This window comes from Chenopodium album, chromosome 26 (genome assembly GCF_948465745.1).
Source record: "Chenopodium album chromosome 26, dcCheAlbu1.1, whole genome shotgun sequence".
NCBI lineage: Eukaryota > Viridiplantae > Streptophyta > Magnoliopsida > Caryophyllales > Amaranthaceae > Chenopodium > Chenopodium album.
The window spans coordinates 7,183,293-7,198,615 of record NC_137859.1 but is presented as its reverse complement, the minus strand read 5'-3'; the positions used below and the strand labels follow the sequence as shown (position 1 = coordinate 7,198,615).

At 34.3% G+C, this 15,323-nt stretch overlaps 2 protein-coding genes across 2 annotated transcripts; one reads left to right on the top strand and one right to left on the bottom strand.

The window, feature by feature from the left end:
* Positions 1–221: 221 nt before the first annotated feature.
* Positions 222–4,798, bottom strand: LOC145617289 (myb family transcription factor PHL6-like). Its single transcript, XM_081671982.1, has 8 exons — positions 4,629–4,798; positions 2,696–3,780; positions 2,318–2,525; positions 2,050–2,126; positions 1,929–1,968; positions 1,594–1,669; positions 1,444–1,507; positions 222–1,178 (listed from the first exon to the last, which is right to left on the bottom strand). Exons 2-8 carry the CDS (start codon positions 3,272–3,274, stop codon positions 834–836), a joined length of 1,389 nt encoding a protein of 462 aa, XP_081528108.1. The 5' UTR covers positions 3,275–3,780; positions 4,629–4,798; the 3' UTR covers positions 222–833.
* A 5,132-nt stretch (positions 4,799–9,930) lies between these two features.
* LOC145618052 (organic cation/carnitine transporter 7-like) lies at positions 9,931–14,613 on the top strand. Its single transcript, XM_081672831.1, has 5 exons — positions 9,931–10,217; positions 10,985–11,222; positions 11,920–12,457; positions 12,549–12,751; positions 13,857–14,613. Exons 1-5 carry the CDS (start codon positions 9,931–9,933, stop codon positions 14,103–14,105), a joined length of 1,515 nt encoding a protein of 504 aa, XP_081528957.1. The 3' UTR covers positions 14,106–14,613.
* Positions 14,614–15,323: the final 710 nt, after the last annotated feature.

The following is a 15,323-nucleotide window of genomic DNA, read 5'->3' as shown; positions in this document are numbered from 1 at the left end:
CAAAGGCAAGTAGGCAACACATAATTGAAAGTTGTATTTTATTGTATAAAGGCCCAAAGCTATAATAATTTATTAGTTCATACTACTACTACGTAACCTTTACTTTGAAATATTTTATAGAACAAAATTTAAATAGTACAATATGGCTAGAACATGTAGAATGTAAAAGAAATTAGCTGGATCAAAAAGTATATCATCAATATAATTAACTAAATTGAACCTGACAAGAAAATATTCTGTCTCCTGGACTGTTATATACACTTCATTTTTTTCACATAAACAAATACAGTTAGCAAAATTAACTTTACATTTACAAATTAAGGCTGAATTAGATAGCAATAATGCTTAATTGCATATGCTATTGCTTTGACAATACCAACTGCACCAGTCTAAAATATTGACTAGTACATTTATTTTAATTTGCAATTAGCAAACTGAATTAACTTGGTAGGAAAGTAGGTTTAACAACAGCTTTAAAGTTGCTTATATTATTGCTTTGACTAATAACACCAACTGTTCCAGTATAAAAGATTGACAAGAGCTTCAGTCTTCAGATATTAATTCAAGCACAATAATGTGAAAGAATAACTTGTTTATTCCCTCTCTTTGGTATGAATCTTTTGGAGTTGGAGGAAAGGGGAGTGCCAAAAAAAAGAAAAGGAATCACTGATAAAGCACGAAAATATGACCTAGAGTACTTAAGTTGAAAGAAAAATAAATTCACACCAGCTCGGAACTAGGTGAATAATACTGATACTAGCTGTGGCTCGTAGAGACTATATTTACAAGGTAGAGAAAAGGACTGATGGGTAGATTTCTTGGATATCACTCAATCATAGAGAAATTTCAACAACTGAAGGCACATCTGATTCAGGCTCGGGTTTAGATTCATCTTCCAGTCGAGGCTTTTTCTGGCATGGTTGATGCTCAGAGTCCTCGTTTGTGTGCTTTGATGGCAATGTAATGGATACATCAGTTTTGGATTCAGCAGGCTTAGGTGGTGATTCAGGGCTGATATAGGGTGATGTAGGACACGGTTCCATCTCTGGCTCTTCACTTGTAACTGATGACAAGGACTGTGATGAGACCAAGGCAGTTTGAGCCTTTTGCTGTTCTTCTAAGATTTTCTGCAAGTAGCGTGCGTGTTCCTCTATGCGTACCTGTAGTGCTCTTTGCACCTGTGCACAGAACAAATAAGAATAAAACACCTTAACTGTATACTACTAATTTACATGAGAAGTTATAATAGACTTTATCATTTTTCTGAAGATAATATTATGACTAATATAATTATCATACCTTTTTTTTAAGGTTACCAACTAATTTTAATAGAAGCCAAGCCAATACATAGATTATGAATGGTCTGGAGGGAGGGGGAGTGTAGTGCAGTCTGACAAGATGATATTGCAAGTAGAGAAAAGTTTTACGGATAACAAGACCAACCTCAAGTTGTTCATGCAGCTGTTTCTGCACTTCAATTTGCATTCGGAGAGCCTCGTTTATACTCCTGAAGTTGTAAAAAGAAGAACACGGTTTAATTTTAACAATGACAGCAAAAAGCTGGAAAAAACCACCAGTAGTTGGGTTACACACCCTTTCTTTGATGCATCAGATTCTTTGGTACTTGAATGTGATTTTTTCTCTTCTGAACTAGAAGTCGTCTTCTCCACTGAAGTAACAAAATGGAATTAAAATTCAGGTTCCAGAGGACATCAAAGCACTAATGTTACTCATGCATATATTATAGATTTAGAAGCCAATACTGACATTTGAGACATTCTCAGTAACTCGATGATTATTAATCAAATTTTCTTCTTGAGAAGCAATGATGTATAATAGAAAATAATGGTGATCAATTATTCGAACATGTCATGCTCCTGAAATTTCTAATTGCAATAATGACAATCATAATTAAAAATATGTCTTACCTTCCTTTCTTTCTGGTACATACTTCGCAAGTCGGTATTTCTGTAGAAAAAGAAAGTATGCATTCAGCCAATGAAGAACAGAACAACAACATAGAAGCATTAACCAAAGTTATCTACTTACCTGCAGGTGGCTTTTAACATGATAGATTGTGATCCCTTCAACATTCATAAGCTTTAATACACCTTTAGGAGTTGCCTCTGCAAGTTAATGAACAATAAGTAAACTTCACCAAATTCAATAAAGATACGCCATCTGCATTATACTCCCTCGATCCCAAACCATTATAATCTTAGTTTAAGATGGCAAAAAGTTTGGAACATCCAAATTGAGAGATAAATTATTATCAATACTAAAAACACATTCAAAGAAAGATAAACCAGGAACATACTTTCAGGACCATCAAGTTTTTTGACAGCTTCGACAAAACGTTCATGGAGCTCTGGTGTCCATCTCATCCTTGGCTTATGAGAAGCACCAGTCTCAGGTGTCTTGTTACAAGAAATAACACTTAAGGATGGTGAAACAGGCTGAGCATTGTTTTGTACAGTTGATGGGATGCCTGGCCTCAACGCCACAGGAGATACTTCATATAGTTCCTAATAGACCAAAAGTGCAAACAAAAATCACATTTTAAAAAACCTGAAAATGTTCTAACAGTTATTCAAAAAGTTAAGATAGTCGGATATATAGAGACTGGGATGTAGAATCTTCTTTACATATGACCGGCCAATTCTTGTAGAGCACGATTATTTATTTGGGCACTTACATCAATTCCAGGGTTTTCTCCATTATCAGTTATAGCTAATTGCAGTTCATCAGACAATAACTGTAGCTCCAAACGCTCTGAAAAGGCCAAAGAGTCACTTCCGCAAGTAACATCATCAAAGTCACCATCAGAAAAGCTTCCAGAATAATTAAAAAAATCTCTATATGTATCCTCTGAGTGCTTTTGCTCACATTGACTATCAGTATCTTCATTCAGAACCAACTGGGACTTTGTTGATCGAGGTGCAGAGGGGCTTGGAAGAAACGGAAGATTCCCAAGCTGCCGTTGAGCTTCTGAGCTAGTTGAAGATGATAAATACAAGTTCGTGCAGAACATAGAAGAACGAGAAGGTGCACTCTTAAGATGGCTGTCACAGTTAGATGAGAATACATCACTTGGTCCAGAAGGGAGTCTCAGTTTTCCTGATTGCTTCAAAAAAGGATATGAAGATTCACTTGACACCGAACCTTGGTAAGTTTCAACACTTGAGAAGTCAAGCGGCGGAAGAGCCTGACAAAATGCAGTAGTCCCTTTGCTAGACTCACTTGCAGTCAAACATGTTCTACTGGGGTGATTCATGATGCAGATTCCGTTATATATCACCAGAATTGACAGATGCAGGATGCTAATTACTCTGCAAGTCTGCAGAATAATTCTTATGCTGTAGTTGTGCCGTGCAAAAAAAACTTGCAAGCGCCTAATTATGGGCTTGGTAGACAGAAAGGGAGGAGTGAGCAGTGTAGTATTCAGGAGCTGTTAGCTACATATGATTGTCAGCTAGACAAAGATACTTAATCAGCAGTAAGTCGACAACTGAATCAATAGCACACTTTGATTTCCTAAGAGAAGAACCTATTTTTGTTTTTAGAAATCAACACTAAGAGGAAATCCCATTATCCAATATATTCCAAATTGTTTCTGAATCAGCATTATTCTCGAAGCTATCTTCCATTTCACTCACTCAAATTTATCAGCAGCAGCAACAAGCGCAATGCTACTGTAAAATCGCTGTTCTGCTTCTACTTATATCATCCACTCTAAGGCGACATTTTCCCTAAAACCTCGGTATCTATACAGCATCTCTCCTGCAGACAAGCAATCTTAATGAGACTCATACACTGATACACAGCTAACTAAATCAAACAAATAAATTATGACAATCCAAAATAAAAAGAAAAAATCCGAATTCGAAGCTATTTTGAAAGCTGATATATGTTGTGGAGTATATAATGTACCAATATTAGGGAGAAAAAAAAAAAAAAATAGGATTCAGGAGATTAAAAGTGTATCAGCCTTCCTTTCAAAAAAAAAAAAAAAAAGAAAAGTGTATCAGCCTATAATATACAACTATACAAGTATGTGTCTTGGTATTCGAGTTTACAGATTTATGATTGCATATCTATCCAGTAATTACTTAAAAAAAGTACACAGAAAAAGACCTTTGCAAAATGTAAGTTCTTTCTATCCCAAAAAAAAAAGGCAAAAACAGTTCTGTTATTCAAAAAGTACAAACATAGAGCATAAATTCCTGATTCTCTTACAACATTATCTCCAGTTCAAATTATTAAATAACCCCAAAGTTATAAAAATAAAAAAAATAAAAATAAATAAATAAAAAACTTTGTTCATACTCAAACAATTTAACTAATAATTGCACAATCAGAAGGAAGAAAAAAAAATCATGTTTTAATCATCTCATTGTTTTCTCCCTTTATTTAGAAACATTTTCTCCAATTGCAACTGAATTTTCATACATACAAAGTTTCCCAGATAAACAAAAAACAGTTAAAGGTAAAAACTTTCTACACGAAAAAACACAGAAATTAGCAAGAAATGAGCACAAAAACAGCAACAAAAAACCCAGAAAAATGGGATATAAATTAGTGTTATTACACATTCAGAATGTAGAATTTACAAAAAAAATTAAGCATACCTGAAAACCCAGATAAAAATTTGAACTTCCCAAGTGGCAAAATAACAGATCAGAAAAAGAAAATAGTGGGTTAAATTTAGAGGGTGAAGATTTGCGATGAATTTAGCAGAGAGAGAATGAGGCAAGAGTTGAAGAGAGAGAACAACTCACACAACCACAAAGAAGACGAAAGATGATGGTGGAAAAATTATTTGGGACCTAGTTATTGTGAATGGGACAATTTGTGCAGTCTTAGTCATCATCATTGTCATTTTACTTTGAATCGTTAATTTGCTAATGTGTGGGGTTTATGAGGGGAAATGTTTGATTGATCTTAAAAGTTGTCCTCTTGTTAAGAGAAGGATCGAGGGCATGTTTTCTTACGTTGAAGTTCAGTTCAGTTCAATCGGCTCAGTTCAGCTCCTAATTTCCTTCTCTTATAAAATATTTATTTCCGTTCATTTCAGCTGAGTTCAGTCAATGAGATCGGGGCCTGAGTAAGGGTCTGTTTTGATTTACTGAAATGAGCTGAAGTGAACTGAACTGAGTTGAATTGAATATTTTATGAGAGGAGGAAAAACTGAACTGAACTTTAGCTGAGGAGAACAAGGCCTAAATCGATTGTGATCAATCATGAAGAAATGGTAGCTACAGTACTCGTTAAATGGATCTATCTATTTTGTTTTTCTGTAAAGCTAAGTATTCTCAGTAATTAAGAGTCGTCTATAAGACTCCAACTCAATTGGATTTGAGCGAGATCAAGTTCAACTGGGGATCTAGTTCTCGTATGTTACTAAAAACTCTTCATTTCACTTTAAATATTTGTGTCAGATTTTCGATACTCTAAATGGTATGAACACACTTAGACATTCCATTTGGGATCATGAAAATCTTTCGGACAATAGTTGAGTGACTCAAGTTGAACACTTGGAGACACATGTAGTGACATGAATACCGTTGTTCGGATAACATTGACATTAGACATAGACTCTTTGTCTCTTTTATCTTATGTTAACAAAAAAGTTAACACAATCAAACTTGGCACAATTACTAACGCATAGGTTTGACCATTAATTTACATGTGCAGTAATAAATGTTAGTAAAGGATTGCTACTACAGTATAAAACTTTAAGTTGATATCAATTTGCCAAATTGACAAAATTCACATTATACGAGATTACACTTGATAAAATAAGTTATAGTAAAATTTACTCTGTTGTACATAAATAATGCAAAATGTCAAACTGTGTTATTTATTTAGAAATGATGGTAAAAAGTAGTGAGATAGCCGTTAACCCTTAGGTGGATGACTTAATAACGCAATAATGTATCATGATTAGGATTATGCTGTTTATTATTCAATTAATCTGTCAATTATATATTTATATAAAACCTTGATTGATTCTCTATTACTCTTTACCATCCCCCTCTTTTTTGGACTTTAGCCACTTTCCAATTTTCACTCTTCCACTTGCAAGTTAATTAGTCAAATTAATAATTTGCTGCTGTCAGAATTATCCAAAACCTTTACCTGCCCAAGTGTCCTACTTCTTTGCCATGGTCAAGTTGATGGCTACAATTAGCCAATCACTAAATAATATCGAAAGTGATCTAAGTGCAATATAATTGTACTCTTCCTATCATTAGGCAAATGGTTACAATTTGTAAAATGTAATTGTACATAAGATACTTTAATTTGGATGTAAAATGTCAATATGTATATGCGTACAGCCGCACACACATCTATATATGCGGAAAAATATGCGGAAAAATATAATACTTTAAAGATAATTACTCATATTCAGGTAATACTTCATATGAGTATTTGACATTTTCATTACACATGTAGTTTTAAGAATGGGAAATGTGAGAGTGAAAAAAGTAAGTGGGTCATGATAATTGATAAGTATGGTGTAATTAATTGATATATTTTAATAACAGTAGCCCTCGCCATTTAAAAGAAGGATGTGTGTCAACTATTTTAAAACAAAGAACGTAGCACAATCTTATCTCGTAGGATAGTAACAAATCTTATTGAATAAGTGATTCTTAGTTTCCTACGCAACAAAACAAAGAAAATATAATTAAAATAAGTCATTAGGTCATAAACTTTCTAGGACAAGTACTATGAATACTAATAAAGTACAAGTAGTAAACTATAATTAGAGTATGAATTAAAGATTGGTGAGGTCATTAAGGAATTTGAAGGTGGTAGTTGGCTGGCCTTTGGTACCCATGATACGGTACTTGTGCTGACATCATCAACTACTTTAAGAATTTTAAAATTGAAATTATTTATGGAATGGGAAACCTTCTACTTTAATGGTTGGTATCATATTCACTACTTTTTGTGTCCCTACTAGGTTACAATCACAATTCACAATTCACAATTCACAATTCACAATTCACAATCACTTGCTAGTCGCCACAATCCCACAAGTACTTAAGCAAGTTGGAAACAAATTAAATTACATTTTCTAATTTGGTATACCAATTTTCATAGTCAAGTTTCCTTGAGTTATTTCATGATTGTTGAATATGAATTAGTTTCTTTGAAAAGTAATTCGTTCGATCTAGAAATATTGTTAATTTGATGTATGGTGACTGATAGGATATATTTATAAGTTAAGTAAGTGGATAAAAAGTAAGATAAACTTATAAACTTTTCATAAAACTCATGTGAAATGAATTATTTTTCAAGTTTAAACAATATAAAAGTGAAATACGAAGTATAAGGGTACAAAGACCGTTTATAATGTAAAGGCTAAAGTTCTTATAAGCAAATGATCCAGAATAAACCAATAGGCTGTATACAAGTGTTGTCATCCATATATAGATTATTTTACATTAAAAAGTACGCTAAGTTGCATATACTGGAAAAAACAAAATAATAATCTCTTTCACATAAATTTAAAAATTATTTTAATGTTTCATTTCTTCAAATAAAACACCTAAAATATCATTGAATGTTATAATTATTGTGTTAAAGCATGCATCTTCTCTGGTTTGATCTCTTGTCATTAAAGTAAGGTGTTGTATAATGACAAACACATTGTATTGTGTAGTCTTAAACACATGCTTCTAAAAACAGATAAGAAAAGGCATGGCATGTCTTATGTGAGATTTTGTTTGATTCATCTAATAATGTAGTTCCAAAATAAGCTATATTGGATGCCCATTAATGTCAAAGAAGGATAGCATATTGTTGTATAGAATAAGTAGGAGAATGAGACCGAGAACTTGAGCTTGAAAGTTTATCCGTTTATGGGGATATTATTTTTAGGACGTGCCCGTGGTTAAAACAAAAATATAAATTAAAAGAAGAGAAATTGTATACTAGCTCATTATTAAAGTCAAAGAAGGATAGTATATTGTTGTAATTGTCAAATATATGAGCAATGCAAGTGAGTTAGCTAGGAGGTTTTCAAGGTGGTTGGGCTAGGCAAAAGGCATTGGCAAGAGAAGAGTTGGTAGACTTGACACTTGGGACTTGGGAGTGTGTATGGTATGTTACTTGCATAACTAAAACATACAAAGTACTTCGTATTTGATTTCTTTTCTTCTTAGAGGAACCAATCATTATGCTATTTATGTGCCATGTAGACTTGTAGTGTAAATGATTTGCTGTACTTGTTTCTTCATGTTACGAAATTTATTTTTTGAGAAAATACTTTAATTTTCCAAAACACATATGCCAACTTCTAAAAAGGGAGTTTTATACACAAATCAACTTAACGTGTCGTGCTCATGCCTATATTTGCTTGTACAAGGAAAAAAATGCCGGTCGTGCTTTTGTCAAACTTGAAAAATGAAAACGAAACAAAAGTGAAAGGGCAAAACCGTCTTTTCCAATAGCCCCATAATCTATTATGCACCCCACTAGCGGACCTCACGTGCCATGAACATGATGGAACCATCCCATGAGAGCTATGGTGTTGGAGCTTGGAGACAGAAAGTGCACAAGGGCAAAATCGTCTTTTCACATAATCAACAAGAGCGTCGGGTTTAAAGATTGTGCTTTAACATGTCGCAAGTTGTAATATTATTTGAATTTCAAATCTGCCATATGCAAACTTGGCGAAGTCGATGACATAACACTGTTTCATAGTTTGACGAAAAATCCTTATTATATAACGTCGAAAAGTCAAAAATGCGTCTGTCAAATCTTCATCTTCTTATTACTATCTTCTTCATCTTCAACCCTCAATCTCAATCAAAGGAGAGAGATTAAATTAAACCCAATGTCATTTGAAGTTTCTAGAACAAATCTCTGCTTTACCCATCTTTGATTGGATTCCCTTTTCTTAGTTTTGGGATTCGAGCTAATACATTGAGGTTAGTTTGTATTCTTGTTTATATGATTATATTTCAATTGGGTTAATTAGTGCTATTGTTAATTGATATTTTGGGATGATTTGATTTGTAGTTTATAGGGTTGTTGACTAGATAATCTGGGGGGGGGGGGGGGCTGTTTGAATTATTGTAGATTTAATCTTTTTTATGTGTAAGTGTAAGTTTGTAATTTATTTGAAATATGAGATCTGCATTTTGAGCCAATTTGAAATGGGTATTGTGTAATGTTATGGTAGATTTTTAAAATGTGGGAGCTTGAAAATTGCAAATGATCAAGGTTAAATGTTAGTGATCCATGGAACATTCATCGGTTCGAGTCGAGTTCCAGTTTTTGATTGCTGATCTTGGTTTATGATAGAAGCCTGTTAAAATGTCATTGTGTAAATGGTTAATTTTTGGGTTTTATGTATCAGTTTCTCCAATTAGTAAATGTATGATGTGTGTGTGTGTTGACTTCCCCAATGCATTGTAGATTATGAGTGACTGAGTGAGTGTGTGTGTTGACTATTCAATGCACTTTAAAATTATGGTCTTGACTCTTGATATAAGTACTAGAGAGTACTCCTGTTAATAAAGATGTTTATATTGTTATAGCATGACAAATTTTTCTTTTTTAATAAACATTCTAAGAAATGATTGTAGCTGACCCCACTTATGGGATTAAGGGTTCGATTGATTCTGAGAAATGATTGTAAACAAGTGGTAGCTGATGATGAGAATTTGACGTTTTTTCGAGTGGAAACATCGGCTGTTGTATAGCAAAACTGCTTATTCTATGTTTGAGGAGGGAAGCTGACTAGCTGATTTTGTGGCTGACTCTTTAGTTGTTCATCTAGTTTTCTTAAATCATTTACAATGTTAATGATTCTATTCAGGCTGATGGATTGGGTGCTGTGCTGCTTATTGAGCTTTACAATTTATATATTGCTAGCAATTTCTTGTAAATTATAGTCTGCAGAATATTGCTCTAATGTTTAATGTTTTACAGATGGAAGAAGAAACGCAAAAGTACACGGTTGATGATGCCCTCATTTCTATGGGCTCTGGAAAATTTCAGATTTATCTCCTTGCTTATGCTGGAATGGGATGGATTGCAGAAGCAATGGAGATGATGCTTCTCTCCTTTGTTGGACCAGCTGTTCAGGCAGAGTGGGGCCTTTCTCCAAATAAAGAAAGTATGATAACCAGTGTTGTTTTTGCTGGCATGCTGATCGGTTCATATTCATGGGGCATTGTTTCAGATAAGTATGGGCGGAGGTGAGCTCTTCTATCAGTTGATTCCATATTCTTCGAAGCTAGGAAGTATTTGATGTAGTTAATGATGCTATCTCGTACAAGTAAAACATATAGTGAGTGCAGATATCTTTTTGATTTAGCCTTTCTCATCCATTTGTATTGTTATCATCATTTGCAATTATCTCATAACCATCATCTCTGCATATTTACAAATTACTTCTCTTGACTTCTACAACTCGACATTGGACCCCTCCACCCTTTTTCTCTCTAAGTGTTTATGTAGCCTTAATTTTCAAGTTATGTTTTCAAACTATGGAGTGGCCATATTGCCTGAACCAGAAATTACGTAGACTTTCTCTATGCCTCTCAAAGAACTTGTTTGTGTAAGAACTTTTTGAAAACCGTAATGTAATCTGATGTCATGCTCTAGTAGAATCATCTAGTGGTTTATAAATTATCCTGTCTGTATAAAGTAGTCATGCCTCATTCTATTTATACACATGTATCATAAGATTTAGAGTAGACATCTTGTGTTTTTCCTCAGGAATAAGAATATCAATTATTTGCATTTTTCCTATATGCCATTTATGCCAGTTTCTGTTCTACTTCATTGAGTCCTCGACTCCTTGTTCCAATAGTCCAGTGCTAATGATTTGCCTGTATAGTTTAGCTTGTGTTTCATGTAAAAAATGATAATGGTCTGGTCTGATAATAACAAAGCTGCTCCCATACCTTTTATCTTATATTCACACAGACTTGTCACTTTTGTCACATGCATCATCTCCCAGGAATGGATTTTTCATAACTGCAATTTTTACATCAGCGGCAGGAATTTCTAGTGCTCTTGCTCCAAACTATGCAACGTTGATCTTCTTTCGTTTCTTTGTTGGTCTTGGTTTGGGAGGAGGGCCGGTACTGTCATCCTGGCTTTTGGAATTCATTCCTGCTCCCAGAAGAGGTACCTGGATGTCTCTGTTTTCAGCCTTTTGGACTGTTGGGACTTTGTTGGAGGCTTCACTAGCTTGGGTATTATTCTATAAACAACATTATCCCTCCTATATTGTTATTAGTCTTTACGAATTTGTGTGTTGTGATGGTACGGTCTTCTAAAAGAATACATCAATCTGCCATTAGCAAATGAAAAGAAGACTTTGGAAGGAAAAATGTGCAGGCGTAATTTTAAATAGCAAAATTCATTGTTAAGACTATGCCATAATTGATACTTGAGCGTCAAAGTTTAGAAAATGATCATAGATACTCCCTCCATCCTATAATATTTGCCTTTTGTTCTTTCTTGGAACACATTTGTACCATTTAATGAATTGTTTTCTTTGATTGTGGCCTGCATCAGTCAATGCACGCTTACAGTAGCAATAAAACAGTAGCGGTAACCCATTTTACATTTTTAATTCTGTTTTGGGCTTCTTTTAGTGGGATTTGGGACGAGGGAGTATGTATCTAATGTTTGTCATGTAGGAAAGGAATTAGAAGGGTATGTTTCCATGGTTTGATTATCAAAGGATGGCGGGGGGGGGGGGGGGGGGGGGAGATGTATTAGGGATGAAATTCGTTTTGGCAACTACTTCGTATATGACTTTTTCCACCAATGATTAGAAAGGTGGAGTGTGTTAGGAGTTAGGGTTATGATTAAATTTGTTCTGGTTAACTTCTTCAGCTATGGAATTTCCATTTGTTTACTCGGTTAAAAATCGTCTTTTTGTAGATTGTTATGCCTTCATTGGGTTGGAGATGGCTACTGGCATTTTCTGCAGTCCCCTCTGCAGTACTTCTCGTCTTCTACCGAACTGCACCCGAATCACCCAGATATCTGTGCAGGACAGGTAGGACAGATGAAGCAGTAGAAATTTTGGAGAGGATAGCAAGATTGAACAAAGCAGAACTTCCACCTGGTATTCTTGTTTCTGAAAATCAAGTTGCCAAAGTAGTTGATCTTCCTTCAGAAGATGCACGTTTGCTATCACCAAACAAAGGAGAAACTGAAATAGTTGATAGCTTGGATTCTACAAGTAGTGCACCAAAAGGAACTTCTGTCTTCACACTTCTTTCACCACAATTACTAAAGTCAACCCTGCTCTTATGGGTAGTGTTCATTGGAAATGCATTTGCATATTATGGACTTGTATTGTTGACAACTGCTCTGAGCAGCAGTGATAATAAGTGCACTCCAAATCATTCTCCATCAGAGTCAGGAAAATCTGTGGGTGTCAACTACAAAAATGTTTTCATAACCAGTTTTGCAGGTATTACTTTTGTACTTCAGATTAGGAATGGTTATCCTGTTACTTCTTGTAATAAGGACTAATTAATGTCAGCTGATTTGCTATATTCTAGAGTTTCCGGGGCTGCTTCTGTCTGCAGCAATGGTGGACAATGTTGGTCGCAAGGTTTCTATGGCATCTATGTTTTTCCTCTGCTGCCTTTTCCTACTACCATTGGCCTTCTATCAGTCCGGGAGCTTAGTAACACCTCTTCTATTTGGTGCCCGCATATGTATCACATCGACATTCAACATTGTATACATATATGCTCCGGAGGTAACTTGCTGAACCCAGTCAGCCAAATTTGATGAATTATTTATATCTTCATGCTATAAAAAACATATCAAAAGCTGGACATTTCCCATCGTCAGTAATCTGTATATTGGCTAATTAAAAGTTGACGAGTGATTGACTTTTGAGTTTCAAACTTCAATGCATTTTAGTATCCCTGAATTGCTGCTAAAAATTGTGATGCAAAACTTCAAAAATCAATAAAATTTGTACTACCTCCGTTTCTTTTTAGTTGACACGTATTCCTTTTTAGGAAGTTTTTTTTAGTTGACACGTTTCCTTTTGGGGTAACTTTTTTACCTTGCAATTACAAGCTATCCCACTTGCTTTTGCATTCTCTCTCACTCTCTTTCCTCTCCTTAATATATGTGCCTAAATCAAACGCGTCAACTAAATAGAAACGGAGGAAGTATATTTTACCATGCTATACTACTTTTGGTGCCTGTAGCCAATGTGATTGAGATAGTCTAGAACATCTCATAAATGCTTATAGATTCTATTAAACCCAATTTAGTAGTTCCAACTTCCAAGACAAAATTCCATACCCAGTATAATTAGAGAACAGTTTCTAGTTTCCTTCTTTTCTCCCCTCGTATTATTCATGTACTGTGATACAAGAGTGGAACCTCAAAACTGTGAGGAACTAAGCATATGAGGTTTCAACTGTCCTTTGGATGATTGAGGTATGAGAATTGTACAAGTGATAAATTTGTCACTGATGAGAGCAATTTCATAGAATAGGAAACCCACCTTTTCTTAGTTACCTTTTAATGCCTTGACGACATTGGCATCCCAATTTTTTGTTCAGATGTTTGCCATATGAGTTGCTGTTTATAACTTACTCATAAAGCTCTTTTGATCAAAGATATTAATCAAAGACATATCAACGAGTTTTGTGTTCAATTTTATGTGGAAATCCCGTGTGGAATCTATAAATGTTCATGATGTTGCCATTTAGCATCTGTATTGTGTCATTATTGGAACAGGAGCTTACTGATCTACTACGAGATGCATATTATTCATTTTATATTTTTTGTATGACTTGCTAATTTGCAATATTAATCTTCTGTCTGTAATTGTTTTTGACTAGATATACCCAACCTCAGTTCGAACAACGGGAGTAGGAGTTGCCAGCTCTATGGGAAGAATTGGTGGAATGACCTGCCCCCTTGTGGCAGTGAGTCTGATTCATGGTTGTCACCGAACTACAGCCATTCTTCTGTTTGAGGCCATTATCTTTGTTTCTGGGGTATCTGTCTTGTTGTTCCCTATTGAAACATCAGGTCGTGATTTAAGTGATGAAGTTTCTGACATGAATCAGGAAGTTGAATTAACCTGAACACCAGCAGTAATTTATACACTTGTAGACTTGACATGCTGTGCATTAGAACAGCTCTTGCAGATAGAAGCAAATTGTATCCGAAGGATCCATTATTACAGGCATCAGCCCAGATATAAATGTTACTTTCTTGTAGATGATCGAGAGCTAGCTAGGTCGATCAGCATTCATATTAGCTTTGGGGTTTATCATTTTGGTTAGTTGGAGCCTAGAAGTTCTTGCATATTTACTATTTAGTTTTGTAACTTAAGTTGTAACTGATCAATTGACTTGAGATGTACCATAAAATTTTGTCATAGGATTGATTCTTACACCTATAAAATTTTGTTTTTTTTTTTTTTTCTTTGGTCATAGGGGGTGACATGAGTAGAAGTTTATAAATCTTCATTTCAATTTTTTATTTTTTTTATTTTTTTTCCCCATAAATTGTATGGAATTTGAAAGGAAAGCGAAAATTAAAAGCTTATATTTTTAAGGGTGAGTACTTCCTAAATAAGCATCCTGGATAATGTATTAGTGATGATAAATCCATTATGAAAGGCAAAAAAGTCCAATTCAATCAATAATTTTTGAAGTTTATCAGTAAACTTTTGTCACAACACATGCTGACATATAAATCCTACCCCAATTAGAAGAAAACCACAAATTTTATTTGGTTGCAAAAAACCACAAATTTTGAGGTGTTAAAAAAAACACATGATAATTCTAAAATTAAAAATAATCTCTTTTGATTTTAATTCTGTTTTAATTATAAGCCAATTGAATTCAATTTGTCGATTATCTCTACTGTGCATCTTGTACACAGATCTTGTTCTAATGGTACCAAAATATTTTCTTTAAGCTAATTTTCCCTTTTGTTCATATGTTGGACATTTAGTATTTCCTTGATGGCAACATTTGGAGGACTTTTCAAATAGGCAACAAAATGTTTAAACAAGTTTTTACATTAGAGTTGGGTGTATCTTGGTGCACACTCTAAGAAATTGAAACAACATTAGAGCAAAATGCACTCGTTTAAATACCTTTTCCATTCATTATAATTGCACCATTTAGATTTTAAATTTTCCATTTCATACCAGAATAACTCTAAGGTGAGGTAAAATTCTACTCCGTACTCTATTACGGTACATTTTTCATCATTATACAAATTTCGAGAAATAATATTCGTAAAGAGTCCAAATGATGCAATTAATATAGAACGGAAGAAATAAGTAGATG

What these genes read in the sequence shown, in the direction of transcription:
- LOC145617289 (XM_081671982.1), bottom strand. Translation starts at nt 3,274, where the DNA reads ATGAATCACCCCAGTAGAACATGTTTGACTGCAAGTGAGTCTAGCAAA. An exon ending in AAAACTTGATGGTCCTGAAA is followed by an intron (nt 2,127 to 2,317) that starts GTATGTTCCTGG and finishes ATTAACTTGCAG; the next exon opens with AGGCAACTCCTAAAGGTGTA. An exon ending in TGTACCAGAAAGAAAGGAAG is followed by an intron (nt 1,670 to 1,928) that starts GTAAGACATATT and finishes TTGTTACTTCAG; the next exon opens with TGGAGAAGACGACTTCTAGT.
- LOC145618052 (XM_081672831.1), top strand. Translation starts at nt 9,931, where the DNA reads ATGTTTAATGTTTTACAGATGGAAGAAGAAACGCAAAAGTACACGGTT. An exon ending in TTTCATAACCAGTTTTGCAG is followed by an intron (nt 12,458 to 12,548) that starts GTATTACTTTTG and finishes GCTATATTCTAG; the next exon opens with AGTTTCCGGGGCTGCTTCTG. An exon ending in TATACATATATGCTCCGGAG is followed by an intron (nt 12,752 to 13,856) that starts GTAACTTGCTGA and finishes GTTTTTGACTAG; the next exon opens with ATATACCCAACCTCAGTTCG.